Source organism: Amblyomma americanum, chromosome 5, assembly GCF_052857255.1.
Source record: "Amblyomma americanum isolate KBUSLIRL-KWMA chromosome 5, ASM5285725v1, whole genome shotgun sequence".
Classification (NCBI taxonomy): domain Eukaryota; kingdom Metazoa; phylum Arthropoda; class Arachnida; order Ixodida; family Ixodidae; genus Amblyomma; species Amblyomma americanum.
The window spans coordinates 182,994,746-183,017,745 of record NC_135501.1 but is presented as its reverse complement, the minus strand read 5'-3'; the positions used below and the strand labels follow the sequence as shown (position 1 = coordinate 183,017,745).

Below are 23,000 nucleotides of genomic sequence, written 5' to 3'. Positions count from 1 at the left end.
GGGCAGAAACGTGGAGGCTAACGAAAAGGGTTCAGCTTAAGTTAAGGACAACGCAGTGAGCCATGGAAAGAAAAATGATAGGTGTAACGTTAAGAGACCGTTAACGTTAAGAAGCTTGCTGGCATAGGGTGGGCGCAGCTGGTAAAGGACAGGGTAATTGGTGAGACATGGGAGAGGTCTTTGCCCGGCAGTTGGTGTAGTCAGGCTGATGATGCTGATGATGATGATATTGTGAGCGCTTTCTCTCTTTCACCACTTTCCTGGCAGTTTATTCGACGCACCGTCTATGTCTTTGGTGCACTATATGTTTATGTTAGACACAAGTGGAACACGTTCTATAGCATAGCGATTTTATCATTGGCCCCGCCATAGTTCTGCTGCCTTCCCAGCCATGTTTCTGCCGCCCATTAAGTCACTGCCACCCATTAAGTAGTGATGCCAACTATTGAGCGCTCCGTGAAGCTACCACACCACAAGTTACTAATCACGGGTTCTTTTCAGCAGAGTGGTCTCTCGTGTCAGTTTGGTTTTGTGGCCAGTCTGAGACAGATGACGTGTCATTTATTCATGCTGTATCTCATGGTTTGTTCGGTTGTGCTATACATCACAGAGTAACAATGTAAAAACCATTACATTATGCTAGCATTATGCTAGCAGGACTAAAATTTGCAAACGGTATATGCTCCACAATTCCAACTTGGAGGAGACTTCGAAGCGCAGTTCAGATTATAGGGAGCATCTTTAAACATACACCGAAGTGGAGGGAACTACATTTTTAAGTTCATTAAGTTGGAAGCTTGAATTCAAACAGTTCCAGTTAACAACGGTTCCCGGTAGATGTAGGAGTACGAGTGTAAATGTACCCTTGTATATAGTAGCCTCTCCTCATGCCTTCTTATGAAGAGAGAGCTAAACTGAGATTCACAATCTCGCTCGTCTCTTCCACGCTCAGGTACATTGGGTGCACGTGCCAAAACTACAAGTATGGCTGCTGCCCAGACAGGCACACGCCGGCCAGTGGTCCTAATTTCGACGGGTGCACCTGCTCAGGCCTTCCTTATGGCTGCTGTCTCGACGGCTTCACCCCAGCAGAGGGCCCCAACATGGAGGGCTGTCCATGCTCCATAATGGAGTATGGGTGCTGCCTCGACCAACGTACGCCCGCCCGGGGCCCCAATCTAGCTGGGTGCGGCTGCGAGACCACGCCCTACAAATGCTGTCCTGACCAGGTGGGCAGATAGAAAGCTTCTTTTCATTGTGACTTCATTGCTACGTAACACCTGGCTTTGAGAGACAGCAAGGTATTGCCTAGCGTTCTTATCTTATGGTTAAAGAGTTGCTGTAAAGGCAGAAGCTCACCATGGGGGCTAAAGCATCTATGGGATTCGGCTGGTGTTCCCAAGGTCGAGCGATAGAATCCGGGCCGTGACGGCTGCATTTTCAATGAAGCCGAAGTACAATATTACCCATGCGTTTTCTGATGTCAGCGCACGTTAAGTAACCGCCGATGGTATAAAATAATCTAGTGTTTTCCACTACGGTGTCCCTAGCAGCCACCTTGCTACTTGCGGATTTTACACCACACATGCCATACCCTGTAACGGCACCAACTATCTGTAGCTAACGTGACCAGGATAACCTAGTGGAGGTCAGCGAAGCATGGTGTATGCGTGAGGGTGCATAAGGCAGTTGCAGGAGTATGTCCAGTTGTTGTGAAGAAAACATGAAGATCAACACCAGCTTTTGTGTGATAAGCATCGCTCCCACAGAATCAAGCTCTCAGGCGTTCGCATGTGTTTACGGATTCAACATCTCACGATCAGAAACCAGGTTATTTCGATTCTTGACGTCCTGTTGCATACATCTGCAATAACTTTCAGTGACCTTAATGCACATAGCGTTTAAATTAACCTAAGCTACCGACTATGATAGAGTAAAACCTCGATAAGCATAATCGCTCAAACAGCTGTCGCGCTTAGGAGGTGATCGCATGAAATCCCCGACGCCGCTTCGACTAAAATTCATCCATCTGGTGCCCGTTTAACGCGTAGCGGCTTACCCCAAACGTCTCACTTAGCGCGCACATATTATTACGAGGTTAGTTCAGAAGCCGAAACGGTATGCCGTACACAGAATACACACCACGAAATGGGTCACGCAAGCACTTCTTCTTCTTCTCCTTAGTAAGCACGCAAGCACTAGCGGCAGCGTCTTCGTCTTCGTCGACTACTCAGCGACACAACAACGTCTTCGCTTGGCGACTGCGTACTGTAACACTATCATTGTCTACGAAGCTGAAAGGGCGCTCTAAATAAACCATGAACTACGCCGCCCCTAGCATCGACACTTCACACGCAGTCCAACCACGCTGACCACGGCTTCACATGGATACTAATCTGGAATAACCCAAGACAAGCGGTCTTGCACCCGCTCACTTTCCAGGAGAAACAGCGGTCCACCCTGGCCATTGCCAGCGGCGCCACTTTACCTCCGCCACTCTAACCAATCCATAATGCCAGGGTTTGGTATTTCTTTGATATCGCTGCTTCTTCGCCGCCGCTGACATGCGTCGCGTAAAATACTTGAACTCCCCATTGAATAGTCCCATTGTGCAGAGGGCAGAGGAGCTGTGGTAAGGCAGGCAACGAGGGACCAAGAGTCTAGTAACCAGGAGGGACCAGAGAGCGGCCGTTCTCCTGTGGTGCGCGACGCGTGACTGCCGACGTCAGGCCTCCGCTCAGGAACACGGCGCCATGTTTACGCCTCGCGTGGTTCAGGCGGCGGGGACAAACGGCGCACAGTGGTGTTCGTCGGTGCCCTGCACAGCAGTCTGCATTATAATGAGATTGCACTGCAATCTCATCGGAGCGAAAACGTGCCGTCGGTCCTCGAAGTCGTCCCTTGTGTAAAGGAAAGTGACGTCACCAGACCTGAAGTCTCCCATGCTTGAATGTACCTTGATTGCGATCCTGTCACCACCTCTGGACATTTTCGCGGAAACCTCTATGCACCAGCTAGATTAGCCGAAGAGATATGTCGTTGTAGATTACCCAAAGAGATTTATTTATTTATTTATTTATTTATTTATTTATTCGTTGAGGAACCCTAACGGTCGAGCAAGGAATTAGTACATAGGGGGTAACATGAAAGCAAGCCAGGGTGATAATGAAGAACAGGATAAGAGGTAAGGTTATCATTTATTTATTTATTTATTTATTTACTTATTTATTCATATGGTTGTATTCAGACAGATTGGTAGGACCCCGCAAACACAACCATATAAGAATGACACAAAACACGATGAAACGGCATTAACAGCTTCTAATGGTACCCCATTGCCAGTACATAATGTTATTGGGTGTCCCTGTGAATTTTTCATACCGGCTGAAGTGCATTCTGCGGATTCAACTCTTTTTTATGAGCTTCCGCGGTGGCTTAGTAGTTATGGCGCTCGGCTGCTGAACTGGAAGACACGGGTTCGATCCCGGCCGCGGCGGTCAAATTTCGATTGCTGCCTCAAGAAGTAGTGAAACGTCATTCCTAGCAAGCACGCCGACGAGGAAGCTGAAGATAACCCGGGCGGATCCGTTTTAGAAACTGCGCGCACGCAAGACGCGATTCCCCTATTCGCCCTACAACAAGGGTTAATTGAGCAATTCGGACAAGTGCCTTCGTGGCTACACTAGGAACTGCGAGACCAACTCGGCGTCAATGATAAATGGTGTAACGTGAATAAACGCTTCCTCCTGTACCTTCCTTCATGGAATGCCTTAAGTATCATCCTTTGACAGGTTGTTCGGTGCGTTTAAGTTGTTTTCGGTTAGAGCTTGTTGCCGGCTTACGTCTACTTTCTCGGTGGTCTTGCGAGGCACGCCTTATCGAGTTTGCACTGGCTGTGCATAGCGGAGGCTTTGCTGTATTCTGCTGTATTCTATTTTGATTGTCATATGGGACAGAGTGAATGGACATTGAAAATATGCAAAGAAGCGCTCCTGCGCATAAGGACTTTCGCTTTTTAAACTATGCCACAAAATTCATCGCAGTCTACATTTAGTCATATCAGAGATTCCCGGCTCTACTAGTGTACTACTGCTGACCTCTTAACTTTTGATTTTCAATAAATGAAGTGTGTTCGACTTCTAAAACTGCTGGACTCCGCTGTTTGCACTCCTTGCAGCAAACGCCAGCTCGAGGCTCTGGGTTCGATGGTTGTCCATGCACGACGATGCCCTACGGTTGCTGTGCAGATCGTCACACCGCTGCTGAGGGACCAGATGGGAGAGGCTGCGAATGCGCGAAGCTGCTCTATGGGTTCGTCCCGTCTTCGTTATTTCTCCACTGTCAGGTAGCCTTTGTAGGGTTATGACGTCATAGTTGTGTAGCAGTTGTAGCATTTGTAGCAATGTGTTGTATAAAGAAAGTCACTGGTCTCACCACTCTGGGCTCACTCATGATTATCTCCTGACCATTAATAACGCAATATCTTTGTCATGTTGGTCACCTAAAATGGCCAATGAAAATGTGCAATTGGTGGTCATGACATATGTGGTAAAACTGACTGTCTCTGGAAGACAAGGCTCGCTTTTGAAAAGAATTCAATTCAATTCAATTTATTTCCCAAATATACATTGTGAGGGTCGAAGAAAAAATGCCAGAAATTGTGGCTTGACATGCCCCTCGGCCCCTACGTTGCAGGGCAGCATGATGCCATACAGTATGATGCCACACAGATGTCATTATTGGCTAAAGTTTTACCGTAATTTTATTTTGCTTCTGTTAACAGTTGCATCTGGCTCCTCTCGTTAAGTTCTTACGATTTGCACAGACTTGCACACGACCTCTGTTAAGCTCCTCCCGCATCGTATAGTATTCCATTTACTCAAACATACCGTGAGTTTGTTTACTGGTCACAAAAGTTAAAAGCCACACCCACGTTACAAGCAAATTATTGTTATTGAATAGCTTAATAAACAATATTGAATGTTTCAATCAACACACGGGCTATTGCGCAGTTTTTCTGTTGAGCGCTGACAAAAGTAGCCCTTGAAATTCGGCCACAGTCCTGCTGCATTCGAATGAAAATGGTACTTTCAACTTCACAAATGTCTTGACGGCCGCATATGTCGCCGCACGCCACCCATAGGTCCGAACCTCACCGGGTGCATTTTTCACGTCTTTCTACGCAGTTGCTGTCCCGACGGACGAACGCCAGCCCGGGGTCCCGATACCGACGGCTGCACCTGCGCCCAGACTGCGTTTGGTTGCTGCCATGATGGTGTCACGGCTGCAAAGAGACACCACTTTGAGGGCTGTCCGGACAAGAAGGTCATTGGCCCCACCAGGACTGTCAGTACCAGTGAGTACCATCTTCTTCGCCTTTTTACAGGATAAGGTGACAGCGAAAATAAATTGAAGTTTTTCTGAATCAGTAGTTAACCGCGCCCTAATGACAAAGAGGCAGATTTCAGCTAAGACAAAGCTTCCATAGGCTGGAAAAGCTCAACGAATTTAGCATATGTACCACCACAGTCCGTTTTCGCAAGCTCTTTTCGCCCCCGGCCGTTTTCAGCTGCTGTGTGCGAAAACATTTGCGCGCACATCTTAGTGACTAGGCTATAACACCATTCACTTCCCAATGGTGATCGCAACGCACGAGTTTGAATCAAGTGGGGCGAAAAAAAAGTTCAATTTTTTAATCAAGTTTTCTAAACAACAAATTCATCTTATACTGCCCAATTAACAGTATTATAGTGGAAAGCGCTAAAACATATATTTTACGCACAACAAAAATTGTAGGTATATCGTCCGTTTCTTTATTGTCGGCAAAGAAGACGCAAGGCAGGCAGTAACGTTTATCGGTCGACAGTACTGCCTTGCCACATTTTCTGCCGTTTACAGCTTTTCTTTTGGTGCACATACCTTCCACATGTGCACGCTGAGGTTCCTCATCTTTTATCTCTTAGTGAATTCTATACTTTCACCTTTGAACTCAGATCAGTTACAGGAGCGCTGCGAGAAATTTTCAGGGTGTTTATTATTTTTAAAGTGCAGTGATCAGTGGACCAAAGTTGAAGGAGGAAAGTTTTGAACAAGTTCCAAATATCAACGTTGGAAAAAACTAAGATTTGCTCTTACTTAGCGACGGAAAGAGAGGTAACAGCTGCGACAAGTCACGTGGCATGACGCCACATCCACACCTGCGGCGAGCCTCCAGTTAGAGGTCAAATTCAAGCGTCATTGGACCTTCATCTTTGCCGGCGAGAAGTGAGGGCTTTTAGCTCCACAAGTTTTTTTACATCTATCAGCCGTATGTGGTCTGCGCAAAGACATTGGCCCGTGCAGAAACTATAAAGTCAGCTGGTTCTTCAGCGTTAGTGACGGCCGCTGCACCCGGTTCTGGTATGGCGGCTGCAAGGGCAATGAAAACCGGTTCAACTCCGAAGAAGAGTGCGAGAAGACGTGCGTCAGATCGGAAAGACGTGGTGAAGAAGCGGCCGGTGTTTCATAATGGTGGTTCAACATCGCAAGCACACACAGACCAAGAAAGAGACAAGGCACACAAACCAGACGCACTGTCACGGATCTCCCTGGAGAACACTCGGACCAAAAGAAGGGACTAGGCGACGGGTGTACCCACACAAACGCACATTTAATACACCCTACGTGACACACACACTAGAACACAAAACTAACACAAAACACAAAGACTATAAATACACACGACCCGCGCACACTGCTACCAGCGTCTACTACTAGCGTTATACTATTCGTGGTCGGCGTTCGTGTTCACGGTTGGTTCGGTGCGGCTGCGGCGTTGTATGGATCCCATAGCCGGCGTCGAGGCGGCGTTCGACGTGATTGGGCTGGCGTTGCTGGCGGCGTCGCTGGCTGCGTCTTATAAGCTCCCGGTCCAAGCGCCCGTGGAGGTGATGCCAGTGTTGTTGGCGTTGGGGGCACCACCCGGATGTGTGGCAACAGCGCTGGAGACACCCCTGGCCGTAGCAGGTGGTAGCGTCCTCCGTTGACTCCCCGGAACGGGCCCAGGCACGGCAGGTAGTTCACGATGCGATGCCGTAGAACGCGAGCTCACCGGAGCAGTAGCCGGAGTCGCTCTCTTCCAGCCGATGTGTCCCTGACCCGCCGGAGCCTCCGCTTCTCTGCTGTTCCCCCCCGTGCCTCGCCCCCACCTCGTCCTTTTATAGCCTTCGCATTAGTACACGTAATACTTGTCGTCGTCTTCTTCTTCTCTTCTCCATCAATCATCTTTCTCCACCTCACCGAATGCTTCTTCTCCCTCTTCTTTATTTTTCGGTTAATCCACATCTTCTTCTTCAAACCTTTCCTTTAAAATTTAATTTAGGCTCCTTAATATATGTGACAAGGGCCTCCTCTCTCAAGAATTTTTCCATGAGAAACTGCTCACGTCATCCTCATCTTGAAGCCATCCAGCCACCCGACTAACTTCTGTGGCGGTTCTGGACCCAGCACACACTACACCGCAGATGTCCATCACACACCAAAAGCACACCACTAACACAGCACACCAAACTGCATTCTCGGAACACGAACACACCACTGCCGTTGTCCGTACAGAGTCCTTAATGACCATGTCGATGTTCACAACACACTCCCTTGTATAATCACATAATACCAACGACAGCAACAACAACAAGATAAATTGTAGAGATACATTAACACAGCAACAAGAACAAGATATATCCCAGATATACCTAGAGCTGTTCAGTTAGCTCTATCTGTATACAAATCTAATTTGCAACATATGACCTCCGTTTTGCCTGGCCCATTCGCAAATATCTCCCCCTTGATTTGGAGTAGAGCTGTAATCCTCTGTCTTCATTCCAATTGGGCTTCTTCAGTACCTCATCTCCTCCTGTATTTCTCTTCCCACTGCACGTGGACACCTCGGAAATATCCCCTGTCTCCTCGGCCACTACCGCACATGCTACCTTGGGGGCGTACTGTACGGGACCCTTTCTTCGTACTTCTTCAACATATTTACATATAAAACCGCCTTAGTGTCATCAATCAATAATTCATAATCCATATCCTTTTTCTTCCACGTCACAAGATGCGGGCCCTTCCATTGCATCAGTAACTTATTATGGTCCGTGGGTAGCAGGACGAGAACCCTGTCGCCCGGATTCAGGTTTCCGTGAATGTCTTTCTTGTCATAATATCCCTTATGGCGTTCACGCGCCTTTTCCAGGCCTTGATGTGCAAGTCTGCATGTTTCCTTCAACCTGTCCCGCAACTCAAGAACGTATGTGTATGTTGCTTTGAGATCTGATGCAATCTCTACTAGCCAACAGCTTCTTGAGTATTGCAAGTGGATTTCTAACGGTTCTCCCATATAACATCTCGAAAGGCGAGAAACCAAGACTCGTTTGTGGTACTTCGCGGTAAGCGAACAAAAGAGCTTTGAGATATCTATCCCAATCAGTTGTTCTCTCCTGGCACATTTTCTTGATCATATTTTTGAGGGTGCCGTTGAACCGCTCTACAAGCCCATTACACATGGGATGGTAAGGCGTCGTCAGTAACTGCCTTACTGACAAAAGGCGGTTAACCTCCTTCATTAGTTCCGATGTGAAGTTCGAGCCCCGGTCTCTCAAAATTTCCCTCGGGAACCCATAACGCGAAAACATTTCCACAAGACCCTCCGCCACTTGGATACTGTCAATAGTTCTCAGTGGAATAGTGTCAGGATAACGAGCGGCCACGTCAACCAGAGTAAGCACATATCCATTGCCTTTGGCGGATAATGGAGAGATTGGCCCCACAAAGTAAATCGCCACTCGCTGAAACGGTAGGTCGATGGCTGGCATCTTGCCCAAAGGTACGCGACTAACTCTTCCCTTCGGAACTGTGCGCCGGCACACGTCACATGAGCGAACAAAGCGCTTAACGTCATTCTGAACACCCGGCCAAAAGAACTCCTCGGTGATCCTAGACACCGTTTTTTGAACACCCTGGTGTCCGGCCATAATCGCGTCATGTCTTAAGCGCAGCACGGTCTCTCGCATATCCCTCGGTAACACCAGCTGTTGGACCCGTCTTCCTGAACTAAATATGCACTCCCTGTGCAGAAGACCATTTAACAATTGATATTCGAAGGACGGACAATTCTTCTTTCTTCTCACTTTTTCCCCCACTCTTTCGAAGCAGGCTTTGAAGCTCGGGTCTTCTTTTTGCCTAATTGCAATTTCACCCGGTGTTACGCTCAAGCACATCGCAACAGGAGTAGAGAGCGGACGCTGCGTTACTTGGGCTGTCGCTTGAGCTCTTGTCTCCACTGCCGACGATAAACTGACTGCACCCGTCTGAGGTGCCGCGGGCCTTTCCTCCTTTGGATGTTCTTCAACGTCGAGCATCCTCCACTTGGGATCGGGGTCTTCGACACTTCTTGCACCCGTAATGTTCCCCAAGATGAGATCGTAGATGGGTTGGTCTAGGCATTTTGCCACTACCTGCCCAGTATAATATGGCGTGGACACTAGAATCCTGGCTTCAGGAAGGTACCTTACTGTGCTGTCTACCAGAGTGACGCCCGATGCTTCCCCTGTAAGATCCTCGTCCTTCACCAGGCTTCTCCGAACCAAGACTGCGTTGGCTCCGCTGTCTCTAAGCACCAATATAGGACGGTTCCCTATTTGTCCAACCACTACTGGCATTGCTGCTTTCGACTTGGGTGTTCCACTCGCTGCCTCATTTTCCAGCGGCGTTTGCTCTCCTTTCAGCTGTGGAACAGGTGGCGTGACAAGTTTTACCCTAGAGTCGGCAGCGCATGCAGCTCGGTCCTGCGTTCTGTATCCGCACTCATCCAGAGTATGACCCCTCTCCTCTTACAACCTTGACACACATCCTGTGTTTTCTGGGCAGCGCTACTAGTCCGACAGTCAGCTGCACGGTGTCGCACCTTGCAGCAGAGAAAACACCTTACTGGCGCCTTAGATGCACCGCCATATGCTCTTGGTCTTGCCGCATCATTCTCTAGGATTTTTTGGGTTTCCTCCTTTGCCTTACTGAAATTTCTTAGCCCTTGAGCCTCGAGGAATTGGTCTGCAGTGTCGGCGAACTCTTCCAATGAACACAACTTTCTTTCTTTCAGGAATAGCGCCAGCTTTGAGCTGCAACACGCTAAAAATTGCTCTGTGACCAGCTTGTCACGCACCCCTTAAAAACTCTTTTCTGTGTTTGACATATCAAGCCACCTATCAAAATAGTTGGTTAGCCTGCAGGAAAACTGCTTAGCGGTTTCCGAAACCTCAGGTTTCGCGGTGCGAAATCTCACGAAAACCCTCTGCCGTAAGCCTGAATCTTTGGAGGAGTGCCTTTTTGACTTTCTCGAAGTCCATGGAATCAGCGGCAGGCATCCTTCGAGACACATTGAGTGCCTCTCCGACTAAACACATACTTAATGCCGCGGCCTATTCACTGCGCTCCCAGCCTTTCCCCAAAGCTGTCCGCTCGAATCGTTGCAGATATGCGTCCAGATCATCTCTTTTGTCTTCGAAAGCAGCCATCAGATTTCTTGGGCAAACTCTGGCCGGTCTAGGAGATTCTGTACCCGCTAAGGAACGCTGATCATTGTCCGTGATCTCCTCATATCCTCCCGCGACATGCGCCTGTTTCCACAAAATAAACTGCTTCTCCCGTTCTATCCTTTTCTCCTGTTCTGCCTCGCAAGCTCCTTTCTCTTCTCGCTCTTCTGCCTCGCGAGCCCTTTTCGCTTCGCGTTCTTCTGCTTCACGAGCGTCTGAGCGTGCTTGCGCCCTTTCCTCTCTCTGCCTTTTTGCCTCTTCTTTCTCCTCGTCACAGAGACGAATCGCCTCTTCCTTGCTTAACCCTAGCTTTAGCGCCAGCTCTAACGTTTTTGCCAAGTCCATACTTTCTGCCGTCGAGAGATCGGAAAGATCCGAGACAAAGCAAAAAGAAAAAAGGAAATGTATCCTGGCACCGTCTCGCCACTTATCTTTGTCACGGATCTCCCCGAAGAACACTCGGATCGAAAGAAGGGACTAGGCGACGGGTGTACCCACACAAACGCACATTTAATACACCCTACGTGACACACACACTAGAACACAAAACTAACAAAACTAACACAAAACACAAAGACAATAAATACACACGACCCGCGCACACTGCTACCAGCGTCTACAACTAGCGTTCTACTATTCGTGGTCGGCGTTCGTGCTCACGTTTGGTTCGGTGCGGCTGCGGCGTTGTATGGATCCCGTAGCCGGCGTCGAGGCGGCGTTCGACGTGCTTGGGCTGGCGTTGCTGGCGGCGTCGCTGGCTGCGTCTTATAAGCTCCCGGTACAAGCGCCCGTGGAGGTGATGCCGGTGTTGTTGGCGTTGGGGGCACCACCCGGATGGGTGGCAACAGCGCTGGAGACACCCCTGGCCGTAGCAGGTGGTAGCGTCCTCCGTTGACTCCCCGGAACGGGCTCAGGCACGGCAGGTAGTCCACGATGCGATGCCGTAGAACGCGAGCTCATCGGAGCAGTAGCCGGAGTCGCTCTCTTCCAGCCGATGTGTCCCTGACCCGACGGGGCCTCCGCTTCTCTGCTGTTCCCCCCGTGCCTCGCTCTCACTCGTGCTTTTATAGCCTTCGCATTAGTACACGTAATCCTTGTCGTCGTCTTCTTCTTCTCTTCTCCACAAATCATCTCTCTCCACCTCACCGAATGCTTCTCCACCAATCATCTCTCTCCGCCTCACCAAATGCTTCTTCTCTCTCTTATTTATTTTTCGGTTAATCCACATCTTCTTCACACCTCTCCTTTAAAATTTCATTTAGGCTCCTTAATATATGTGACACACACCAACTAGCCCAATCTGCCGTTCTTCTACCGGTGTTTGCTTGATATCAACCTTAATTCACTTTTTCGCTTCTCCGCTGATAAGCCGCTAAGATGGCCAATGTACGTTTGTCCACCCGCCGCGGTGGCTCAGTGGTTAGGGCGCTCGACTACTGATCCGGAGTTCCCGGGTTCGAACTCGACCGCGGCGGCTGCGTTTTTATGGAGGAAAAACGCTAAAGCGCCCGTGTGCTCTGCGATGTCAGTGCACGTTAAAGATCCCCACGTGGTCGAAATTATTCCGCAGCCCTCCACTACGGCACCTCTTCTTCCTTTCTTCTTTCATTCCCTCCTTTATCCCATCCCTTACGGCGCGGTTCAGGTGTCCAACGATATATGAGACAGATACTGCGCCATTTTTCCCCCCAAAACCAATTCTTATTATTATGTACGTTTGTCCTGGTACACACAACCCTAACACCTTGTACGCCCATAATCATAAGTTTACGAAACGGGGCTGTGGCTAATAATGTTATTCCCCATTTCCGCAATTTTCAGGGTCTGTCACGCTCAGAGTGGAATCTAGTTGCGTGCAGTTCGTTATTTAATGGTGCGCAGTGTAATTCAGGCACTCACGATTAAAAGCTGTGCACATGCATTCCAGTCTGTTTCCACGGCAGGAGAAGAAATTAAATTCTTTCGCGATATACTGCATTCTGCACACTTCTCATCACATGGTCATGAGTGAAGAGAGACCGGGTAACATCAATCACATACTTGGCCTCACTCATATTCTAGGCTTGTTTTTTTGTTCTTGTTCTATTTCCACATCGTTTGATATTAAGAATAATTAGAATTCATATTCTCGTTCAGTTCAGTTAAGCTATTGCCACTGTTTATTTTACTCCAGTAGAAGGCTCAAGAAAAAAAAACGTTTAGGTGTTTATTTAGAGCAAAGCATGCGCGAGATATCTGGCCTGCACCAAAACTTTGTCGACCTTGCTTGGTAATCTTTATTCAGATTCTTGAAAGATCACAAGGGTGTTTGGCCCCTGCGACATCCAATGAAATCACTGGTACTTCGATGCTTTAACTCGTCTTTGCGTAGTGTCTCGGAAACAACTATTCATGGTAAAACAGCGCGGAAAACACGAGGACGGAACAAACACGACGACACGAGCGCTGTTTCAACTGGCGATTTATTACGCACGTGTGTACATATACTATTCCCGCCAAACACTAAACAGAACAAAAAATAATCCAGAAACACTGCGTCATCACAGAACATGTTAAATCTATTTTTCTGCAAATGCATGCTCCAAACAGGTGATTTCGCGGTTAGCCAGTGATATTGAGGGCTTACTAATGCATGCTGCACCCCCTTGTCAAAGTGATACGCCTCTACTAGTTCCCTTACTATCTGATCTTTATGTTTGAAGATGACGGATGTCTGATGAAGCAATGGGGCGCACGTGTGCTTAGGTTGCCTGTAGTGCAGCGCCAAACTCGAACCGGCTGCCATGTCCAAAGAATTGTGATGATCCCTCAGGCGTTCGTTGAGACATCGCCCAGTCTGGCCAACATACCACCCACCGCATGAAAGAGGGATCTTGTATACTACACCTTCGACGCACTCAACCCTCCTCTCTCCGTGTGCTGTGGTACAACCACCACCAATCCTCCTTCCTAGTAGGGACTCTCGCTTCCGCTGGACAGCTCGGCAAATGTTGCTAAATTTTCTGCGAGACGAAAACACATCAACTTGAAATTTTCGCCCCTTTCTTCAGACGGTGTGACAATGCGTGGACGTAAGGGATGACAGCAATCTTCCGGCGCTTCGAGACACACACGTGCGTAATAAATCACCAGTTGAAACAGTGCTCGTGTCATCGTGTTTATTCCGTCCTTGTGTTTTTCCGCGCTGTCTTACCATGGATAGTAGTAACCAACTTGCTCAGCTTTCAGTACTTCGTAAAGAACGACCGCTTCGTCGGCAAAGACCGCTGTATAACAGACCTCCGTTCACGAGGAAACACTAGGATAGAATTTCTTTTTTTTTACAGTTCTTTTCTTCGGAGGCGCTAGGAGCATGTGGTACCAAATATTACTGAACTCTCTGTCCGATGGCGGGAACGACCGACAATTTTACGCGTTTGATGGTCGGCTTTTGAATCAGAAGTAAAACAAAAGTGTGACTAAATTTTTTCATAAACACGAAAACATCTGGACGTACGGTATATCAGTCTCAGTGAGCATCGTCACATCACGCTCACTTGCGAAAGTTTGCGGGTGGGTCAGGCTCGGAGTGGCAACTGGTTACGTGCAGCACCTCATCTAAAGACAAGCTTTACTCCCAAAGCCCTTACTCAATTTTTAAAAATTAACTGGCAAATTTTTTTCTATTTTTTTCTTTTTGAAATTTTTAGTCGTATTGGTCAAATATTATATCTTCGATTCGATATCGGAAGACACTTTTTTTATAACTGTACTCGATTCTTACTGAAACATTTCAATATTTGCTCAGTCCTAATAATCTGCTAAAGGTCACCGTGTGGTGCAAGTGCACACTGCGTTCAGTCCTGAACCGAAATTCATTGAGGAATGCTTGTATTCTGCGCCAGCAGCTCTTCCTGGGGCGTCTGCCTCCCATGAAACTCACGTATCATGGTAAATTGTCTTAATGTTCGTGCATTTTGTCAGCGAAAAGCGTTTCTTTTTAAGCCTTCCTCTTTCACAGCTATAGTGCAAGCGCAGCTGCCGTGTCACTTGCGTAGCACAACATCGGTGCCAACCAAGCTTAACAAGGAGAGTCTGAGACGTGAAATTTTGTTCACTGACATCTTCTATGTTGCAGACCGGAGCATCTGCGGACTTCCGCAGGACGCCGGAACCTGCGTGAATTTCCAAGAGCGTTGGTACTACAATGCCGATGACGGCCGCTGCCATCCTTTCTACTACGGCGGCTGGGATGGAAACAAGAACAACTTCGCCTCACACCTGAAGTGCGAACGCGCGTGTGGGAGGCAGGCTGTGACAGATGCTCCCAACGAAGAGTTCATACAAGGTGAGGAATCACAGTGAATTGTTGCGATGTGAGTAAGGCAGGAAAGAACACACAAGAGAAAAGTGCTGTGTTTATTACTTTCTTAGTGGGTTTATTGTCTTTCATAAGCAGGAGGCCTGCATCATATCACGGCAGCACTGTTTTTAGCGGCTTTTTACTAATTTTATCATTTTGAACTTCGGCGGGCATTGTAGTTAGTTTGCCCGCTGTGTTTGGTGAAATGGTCCACGTAGAGTTACGAGCTGTCAAATGTTTAGGAAATACTCTAAGTTTAGGGAATCCTCCAAAGTGGATTTCATTTGTAATAAGGGAGTAATTAATCCCTGATTACAAATCAAATTGCAACTTGGGGGTTTCCCTAAACATTCTACCAACACCATTCTCACCTCGACCTATTAATCAATTCACTCTCGCCCTACCACTGCTAGCCGTCCCGGTGAGCTCAGTTGGCAAAGCGACTGTTCAGATGAGGCGGTGGTCCCGGGTTGCTCTTACTTAGCTTGACCCGCCGCGGTGGCTCAGTGGTTAGGGCGCTCGACTACTGATCCGGAGCTCCCGGGTTCGAACCTGACCGCGGCGGCTGCGTTTTTATGGAGGAAAAAAGCTAAGGCGCCCGTGTACTGTGCGATGTCAGTGCTCGTTAAAGATCCCCAGGTTGTCGAAATTATTCCGGAGTCCTCCACTACGGCACCTCTTTCTTCCTTACTTCTTTCACTCCCTCCTTTATCCCTTCCCTTACGGCGCGGTTAAGGTGTCCGCCGATATATGAGACAAATACAGCGCCATTTCCTTCCCCCAAAAACCAATTATTATTATTATTATCTTACTTAGCAACGTAACGAGCGGTAACAGCTGCGACAAGTCACGTGACATGACGCCACATCCACACCTGCGGCGAGCCTCCAGTTAGAGCTCAAATCCAAGCGTCATTGGACCTCTATCTTTGCAGGCGAAAAGTGAGGGCTTTTAGCTCCACATGTTTTTTTGACAGCTTTCAGCCGTTAGTAGTCTGCGTAAAGACATTGGCCCGTGCAGAAACTATAAAGTCAGCTGGATAATCCTTCAGCGTTAGTGACGGCCGCTGCATCCGGTTCTGGTATGGCGGCTGCAAGAGCAATGAAAACCGGTTCAACTCCGAAGAAGAGTGCGAGAAGACGTGCGTCAGATCCGAAAGACCTGGTGAGGAAGCCACTGGTGTTTCATAATGGTGGTTCAACATCGCAAACACACACAGACCAAGAAAGAGACAAGGCACACAAACCAGACACACCAACTAGCCCAGTCTGCAGTTCTTCGACCGGTTTTTGCCTGATGTCAACCTCAATTCACTTTTTCTCTTCTCCGCTGCTAAGCAGCTAAGATGGCCAATGTACGTTTGTCCTGATACACACAACCCTCACACCTTGTACGCCCACCATCATAAGTTTACGAAACGGGACTGTGGCTAATAAAGTTATTCCCCATTTCCGCAATTTTCAGGGTCTGTCACGCTCGGAGTGGAAAGTGGTTGCGTGCAGTTCCTTTTTAATGATCCGCAGTCCAATTCAGGCACTCACGATTAAAAGCTGCGCACGTGCATTCCAGTCTGTTTCCACGGCAGGAGAAGAAATTAAATTCTTTCGCGATGTATTGCATTCTGCATACTTTTCATCACATGGTCATTGGTGAAGAGAAACCGGGTAACAACATCAATCACATACTTGGCCTCACTCATATTTTAGGCTTGTCTACTTACAATGAAGATATGTAAAATTATTGCTGTTCTTCCATTTTAACATCGTTTGATATTAAGAATAATTGGAATTCATATTCTCCTTCGGTTGAGTTAAGCCATTGCCACTGTCTATTTCACACAAGTAGAAGGCTTAACAAAACAAAACGTTTAGGTGTTCATTTAGGGCAAAGCATGCAAGAGAAATCTGACCTGCGCCCAAAATTTGTCTACCTTGTTTGGTAATATTTATTCAGAACTTGAAAGATCGCAGGGGTGTTTGGCCCTTGCGACAGCCAGTGCAACCATTGGTACTTCGATGCTTCAACTCGTACCGGCAAGTCGTTTATCCATGCGTAGTGCATCGTAAACAACGACAGCTTCGTCGGCAAATACCGCTGTAAAACCCAGGAAACACTATGATAGCATTTCTTTTTTTTTACAAATTTTTTCTTCGGGGGCGCGAGGAGCATGTGGTACCAAATATTACTGAATTCTCTATCCGACGGCGGGAGCGACCGACAATTTTCCACGTTTGATGGTCGGCTTTTGAATCAGAAGGAAAACAAAAGGGTGACTAAATTTTCCAGAAACTCGAAAACATCTGGACATACGGTATTTCAGTCTCAGTGAGCATCGTCACATCACGCCAACTTGCGAAAGTTTCTGGGTGGGTCAGGCTCGGAGTGGGTACTGGTCTCGTGAAGCGCCTCATCTGAAGACAAGCTTTACTCCCAAAGCACTTACTCTATTTCGAAAAAATAACTGGCAAAATTTTTTCTGTTTCTCGGTTTTCGAAATTTTTAGTCATAGAGATCAAATATTATGTCTTCAACTCGGTATCTGAAGAGTCTTTTTTATAACTGTACCCGATTCTTACTGATAAATTTCGATATCCGCTCAGTCCTAATAATATACTAAAGGTTACCGTGTGGTGCAAGTGCACACTCCCTTCGGTCCTGAACCGAAATTCATTGAGGAATGCTTGTATTCTGCGCCAGCAGCTCTTCCTGGTGCGTCTGCCTCCCATGAAACTCACGTATCATGGTAAATTGTCTTAATGTTCGTGCATTTTGTCAGCGAAAAGCGTTTCTTTTTAAGCCTTCCTCTTTCACAGCTATAGTGCAAGCGCAGCTGCCGTGTCACTTGCGTAGCACAACATCGGTGCCAACCAAGCTTAACAAGGAGAGTCTGAGACGTGAAATTTTGTTCCCTGACATCTTCTATGTTGCAGACCGGAGCATCTGCGGACTTCCGCAGGACGCCGGAACCTGCGTGAATTTGCGCGAGCGTTGGTACTACAATGCCGATGACGGCCGCTGCCATCCTTTCTACTACGGAGGCTCGGACGGAAACGAGAACAACTTCGCCTCACACCTGAAGTGCGAACACGCGTGTGTGAGGCAGGCTGTGACAGATGCTAACAAGGAAGAGTTCATACAAGGTGAGGAATCACAGCGAAGCCTTGCTGCGATCTGAGTGAGGCAGGAACGAACACACAAGGGAAAAGTGCTGTGTTTATTACTTTCTTAGTGGGTTTATTGTCGTTCGTAAGCAGGAGGCCTGTAGCATATCACGGCTGCTCTGTTTTTAGCGGCTTTTTCAACTAATTTTATCATTTTCAACTTCGGCGGGCGTTGTAGTGAGTTTGCCCGCTGTGTTTGGTGAAATGGTCCACGTAGAGTTACGAGCTGTGAAATGTTTAGGAAATACTCTAAGTTTAGGGAATCCTCCAAGGTGGATTTTATTTGTAATAAGGGAGTAATTAATCTCTGATTAGAAATCAAATTGCACCTTGGGGGATTTCCCTAAACATTCTGCCAACACCATTCTCACCTCGACCTATTAATCAATTCACTCTCGCCCTACCACCGCTAGCCGTCCCGATGAGCTCAGTTGGCAAAGCGACTGTTCAGACGAGGCGGTGGTCCCGGGTTCGAACCCCAGTCCGGGATGAATTTTTCCTTAACTGGGAAGTTTCTGTGGAAGCTGTATAGCTTCCCTCAGTATTCACTGGCTGCGCTTGGGTAGAGGCCAATGAGTAATTACTCTAACATACATTAGAGTGCACATGCATTAGAGTGCGCATGTGAATTCAGTTGTGCGAATCTAGCCTTTAAAGGCTTAAATACAACGCGCAGCCGACTTCTTTTACATAGATGCTAAAGAATGTGCGCAGAGGGAATTGCCGGACTCTTTTTGGCATGCTTAAAGACCAGTAATGATATTCCTTAGTATTATTGAATAAGGGCAGCAAAACCAGACAGTGAAGGTGGTGGTAAAGAAGTATCTTGTGCGAGAGAAACCAGAACAAAAAAAAGCATATTGCACCGTTTCACTTCTATACCGATTCATTCATGACCAATGTAAAAGCTCATTATTGAATACAGTATTCACAACTGATTACTGCTGCCTAACAAGATTGTTTGAATCTTTTTATGGCACCGTAACACTCTACTCTGTGCAAAAAAAAGCTGCACATAAGCCAAAAAATAAGTTTTTCTTTATGAAATAATACAGCTGCCCACCATTTCTGTCATGCCCAGTAAATAAGGGCAAAAGCATTTTTCGACGGGAAAGAGTTTATGAATGCAATTTCATCATATATTCCAAGTTTTCATTATATATATATATATATATATATATATATATATATATATATATATATATATATATATATATATATATATATATATATATAGCAGACAAGTTAAAGGAAATGAGTGGCCCGTTTGACAAATTTATGAAGGGAGCCAACTGTCACCGAAACCAAGATGCATAGGGGAACGTCAATTTTTTTTTTATTAATGTGTTATGCTTATCAGTGGGATAATAATACTTAGATTAATAAATCGCTTAAAGAAAATTACTTATAAAGCAGAAGAAAAAACAACCATGCCGCCGGTGGGATCCGAACCCACGACCTCCGAATATCGCGTCCGGTGCTCTTACCAACTGAGCTACGGCGACGGCTGTCCAATCTGCTGCTCTCGTGGGTATTTATGTTTACTGGGTGTAAGCGAGCCTTGAGAGTGTTCACCAGCGCCACCCTCGACCATAGCGGCGGACGTAGCACGTCCTGTAACACCGCGAGCGTGACGTAGGACGTCATCTGACGGTGAGGGCGGAAACTGTGCGAGAGCCCTCTTATGCTACCTGTGGCATCATGACTGCCAGAACCGAGACCCTCGTTAAGCTATTAGCAGACAAGTTAAATGAAATGAGGGGCCCGTTTGACAAATTTATGAAGGGAGCCAACTGTCACCGAAACCAAGATGCATAGGGGAACGTCCATTTTTTTTTATAAATGTGTTATGCTTATCAGTGGGATAATATTACTTAGATTAATAAATCGCTTAAAGAAAATTACTTATAAAGCAGAAGAAAAAACAACCATGCCGCCGGTGGGATCCGAACCAACGACCTCCGAATATCGCGTCCGGTGCTCTTACCAACTGAGCTACGGCGACGGCTGTCCAATCTGCTGCTCTCGTGGGTATTTATGTTTACTGGGTGTAAGCGAGCCTTGAGAGTGTTCACCAGCGCCACCCTCGACCATAGCGGCGGACGTAGCACGTCCTGTAACACCGCGAGCGTGACGTAGGACGTCATCTGACGGTGAGGGCGGAAACTGTGCGAGAGCCCTCTTATGCTACCTGTTTGCATTGTGCTATTAACGCTTCAGCTATCGTCAAAAACATTCCCCATTGATTTTCTGTTACCTACTTGATGCGAGTGATGAAAAAACTTTGCTACGCATCAAAAGAATGGACCATCACCTTCAATATTCCCATAACAGTACCTTACAATATTCCCATGTTCGGAATTTCTGTCCAAGAAAGCTGAACATGTTTTGTGGCATTGCGAGCTGCCCAATACGAGTCAAACTCTTCTGTGCAGAGTCCTGCTTCATGCGATACGAGGCTGGCCCCTGCATCAACTTGGAAGTGCGCTGGTTCTACGACAAGCAGGATGGCGTCTGCCGTGAGTTCTCCTACGGTGGCTGCCTTGGCAATGGCAACCGCTTCCGGTCTCGTCGGGACTGCGAGGAGATGTGCTTCAGTGCGCAAGGTGGGCAGTTGTGCAGGTTTCATTAAGGAGGGAAAAAAATCACTAATTGCTCAAAACAACTGCTAATATGAACATTGCTGCGCCTCATGTCCAATATTCTCAAGCAAACATTTTGAAATTGTAAGATACTGTTATGAAAGTATTGAAGCTAATGGTCCATTCTTCTGATATGTAGCAAACGTGTTCTTTTAAAGTGTTTCCATCGATCGCATTGTACAGTTCAGACTGCAATAGGAAACTAATGGGGAACGCTTTTGAAGATAGCAAAAACATTAATATAGGTACAAATACAGGTGTGTACCAATATTTGTAAGTAATACTTTATTGCAGCAGGCACACTGTCGGATAAACAAAAAGTTAATAGAAAAAAAACGCAAGACTGCCGTCGGGTGATCTGCAGATATATTGATTGTCATAGTGAAACTGTACTTCATATAAAAAAGAATTGCGTTCATAAACGATTTCCCGCTCAAGAATGATTTTGTCCTGAATTGGGTGCGACTTCCTTAGAGCCGCCGTGGTTGCTCAGGGGTTATGGTGCTCGGATGCTGAACTGAAAGACGCTGGTTCGATTCCAGTCAAATTTTTTATAGAGGCGAAATTCTAGAGGCCCGTGTGCTGTGCTCTTGCAGCACATGTTAAAGAACCCCAGGTGGTTGAAATTTCCCGGAGCCCTTTACTGCGGCGTCCCTAGCAGCCTGAGTCACTTTGGGACGTTAAACGCCCCTAAACCATAAACCAGAAACTCCTGGGGTGCCCTAATGTGCCCACGAGTGGGTGATTATTGCCGGCTACTATAGTTGTAATAGCCTTGCAATTACTGCCAGCAGTTGCTTTTCCATGGGATCGCTTTAGAGAAAACGAAATGTCCTGTGTCTATCGTATACGTGGTGTAAGCACCGGAAATATACAAGTTCCTAGCTCTGGTCATCAGCACTGGTGCCAAGATTTTGCGCATGCATTTTTTACTGCCGTTTCTTTCTATGTGTTCTTTTACTGCCTACATTTGCGCCTCTGCATTTGTTTTCATGTATTTGGAGGGATGGCGTTGGGGAAATCAATTGACTGTGCGCCATTTATTTTCCCTTAAAATTTACGTTTTCAATTTAGGAGGCAAGTGAAACATTTAGGCCATTACGTATGGTTCGGTTGGTGGGAAAGAAAATCATTTGAAAGGTTGTGCATATTTGGAGCTTGTTTTCTGCATCTTGACTTTAATTATGTGTTCACCTACAAAACATGTGCTCCACCAAACAGAACGCCATACTTCCTGGTGTCTTTCTGCTCTAGTTGTGACTTTCTTTTCTAATTTTTGTTCTGCTACTCTATGCAGATATCTGCACACTGCCGAAGGTGCAGGGCCCTTGCAGTGGCAGCTTTGAGCAGTGGTTCTATGATCCTGAAAAAGACAGGTGCGATTTGTTCATATACGGTGGTTGCCAGGGGAACGCCAACCGCTTCAACACTCGAGACTATTGTGAGGAGCGGTGCCACATGGTTACCTAATACCCACTAAGCATCCTGTCGACCAGCTCACGCTTCCAGGTGCGTCGCACAAGCTGTAGTCGAGCAGTAGCCAGAATATTGTGGCGCCGACCACAAAGGTGCGGGTTTAGTGCAAGCTTCTGAGACAGATTAGTTTTGATGGTGTACATGAAAAATGAGAGCTAAGTGCACCAAGAATATGGTGTATTGTTGAGGCACTAAGCTGTTCAGAAGTGGTATGAGTTCGAACGTTTCAATGTTGACAGACTGCCTGCACATCAATTAGAACCTGGCAGCAACGGTTTGATATCTGAATTGCGCGGAAGCCAGTGGTGCTCAAACCCCATTTTTGACTTGTTCAATAATCGCATCATATGTATCCTGGTTGTCTATGTTGTTTTGTGTTTTTGTTGATTCAATGTTTTCCCGCTATGTATATTTCGCTACGCATATTATGGCGGAATAAAAGCGACTTGCTAGTCAGCCTGTTGTGCCATCGTGTTCTTTCTCGTCCCGTGTTTGTGCACTGTTTGAGCAATTCCTCCGGTGAATCATTGGTTACGGGTTCGACCCGCGTTCCCGGACGTATGTTTCTTTAACTACGAAGTTTCTGTGGAAGTTGTATAGTTTTCCTTTGTAGCCATACAGCTGCGCTTCGGTGGACACTAATGACTAAATACTCGTTAAATATAAATCTACTCCACCTTGGGAAATTTTCCTAAACATGCGACCATCAGTAGCACCCGTCAGAAGCTGCCCATCGTATGCCACCGACATGATGGACTAAGGGACACCGTGGTCCACATTGAATTCCAGCTTAGAGCTAGGAAAAGTAACTAACAAG

General features: G+C 46.9%; 1 protein-coding gene across 1 annotated transcript in view; it reads left to right on the top strand.

Annotated features, from left to right (window-relative positions):
- Positions 1–22,492, top strand: part of LOC144134445 (papilin-like) — a 59,111-nt gene extending 36,619 nt beyond the window's left edge. Inside the window, exons 20-27 of the mRNA XM_077667358.1 lie at positions 953–1,229; positions 4,178–4,326; positions 5,127–5,356; positions 6,306–6,482; positions 14,680–14,889; positions 17,835–18,044; positions 20,501–20,671; positions 22,005–22,492. Coding sequence (XP_077523484.1) covers positions 953–1,229; positions 4,178–4,326; positions 5,127–5,356; positions 6,306–6,482; positions 14,680–14,889; positions 17,835–18,044; positions 20,501–20,671; positions 22,005–22,177 — 1,597 coding nt within the window. The 3' untranslated portion in view covers positions 22,178–22,492. The remainder of the gene's footprint in view (positions 1–952; positions 1,230–4,177; positions 4,327–5,126; positions 5,357–6,305; positions 6,483–14,679; positions 14,890–17,834; positions 18,045–20,500; positions 20,672–22,004) is intronic.
- Positions 22,493–23,000: the final 508 nt, after the last annotated feature.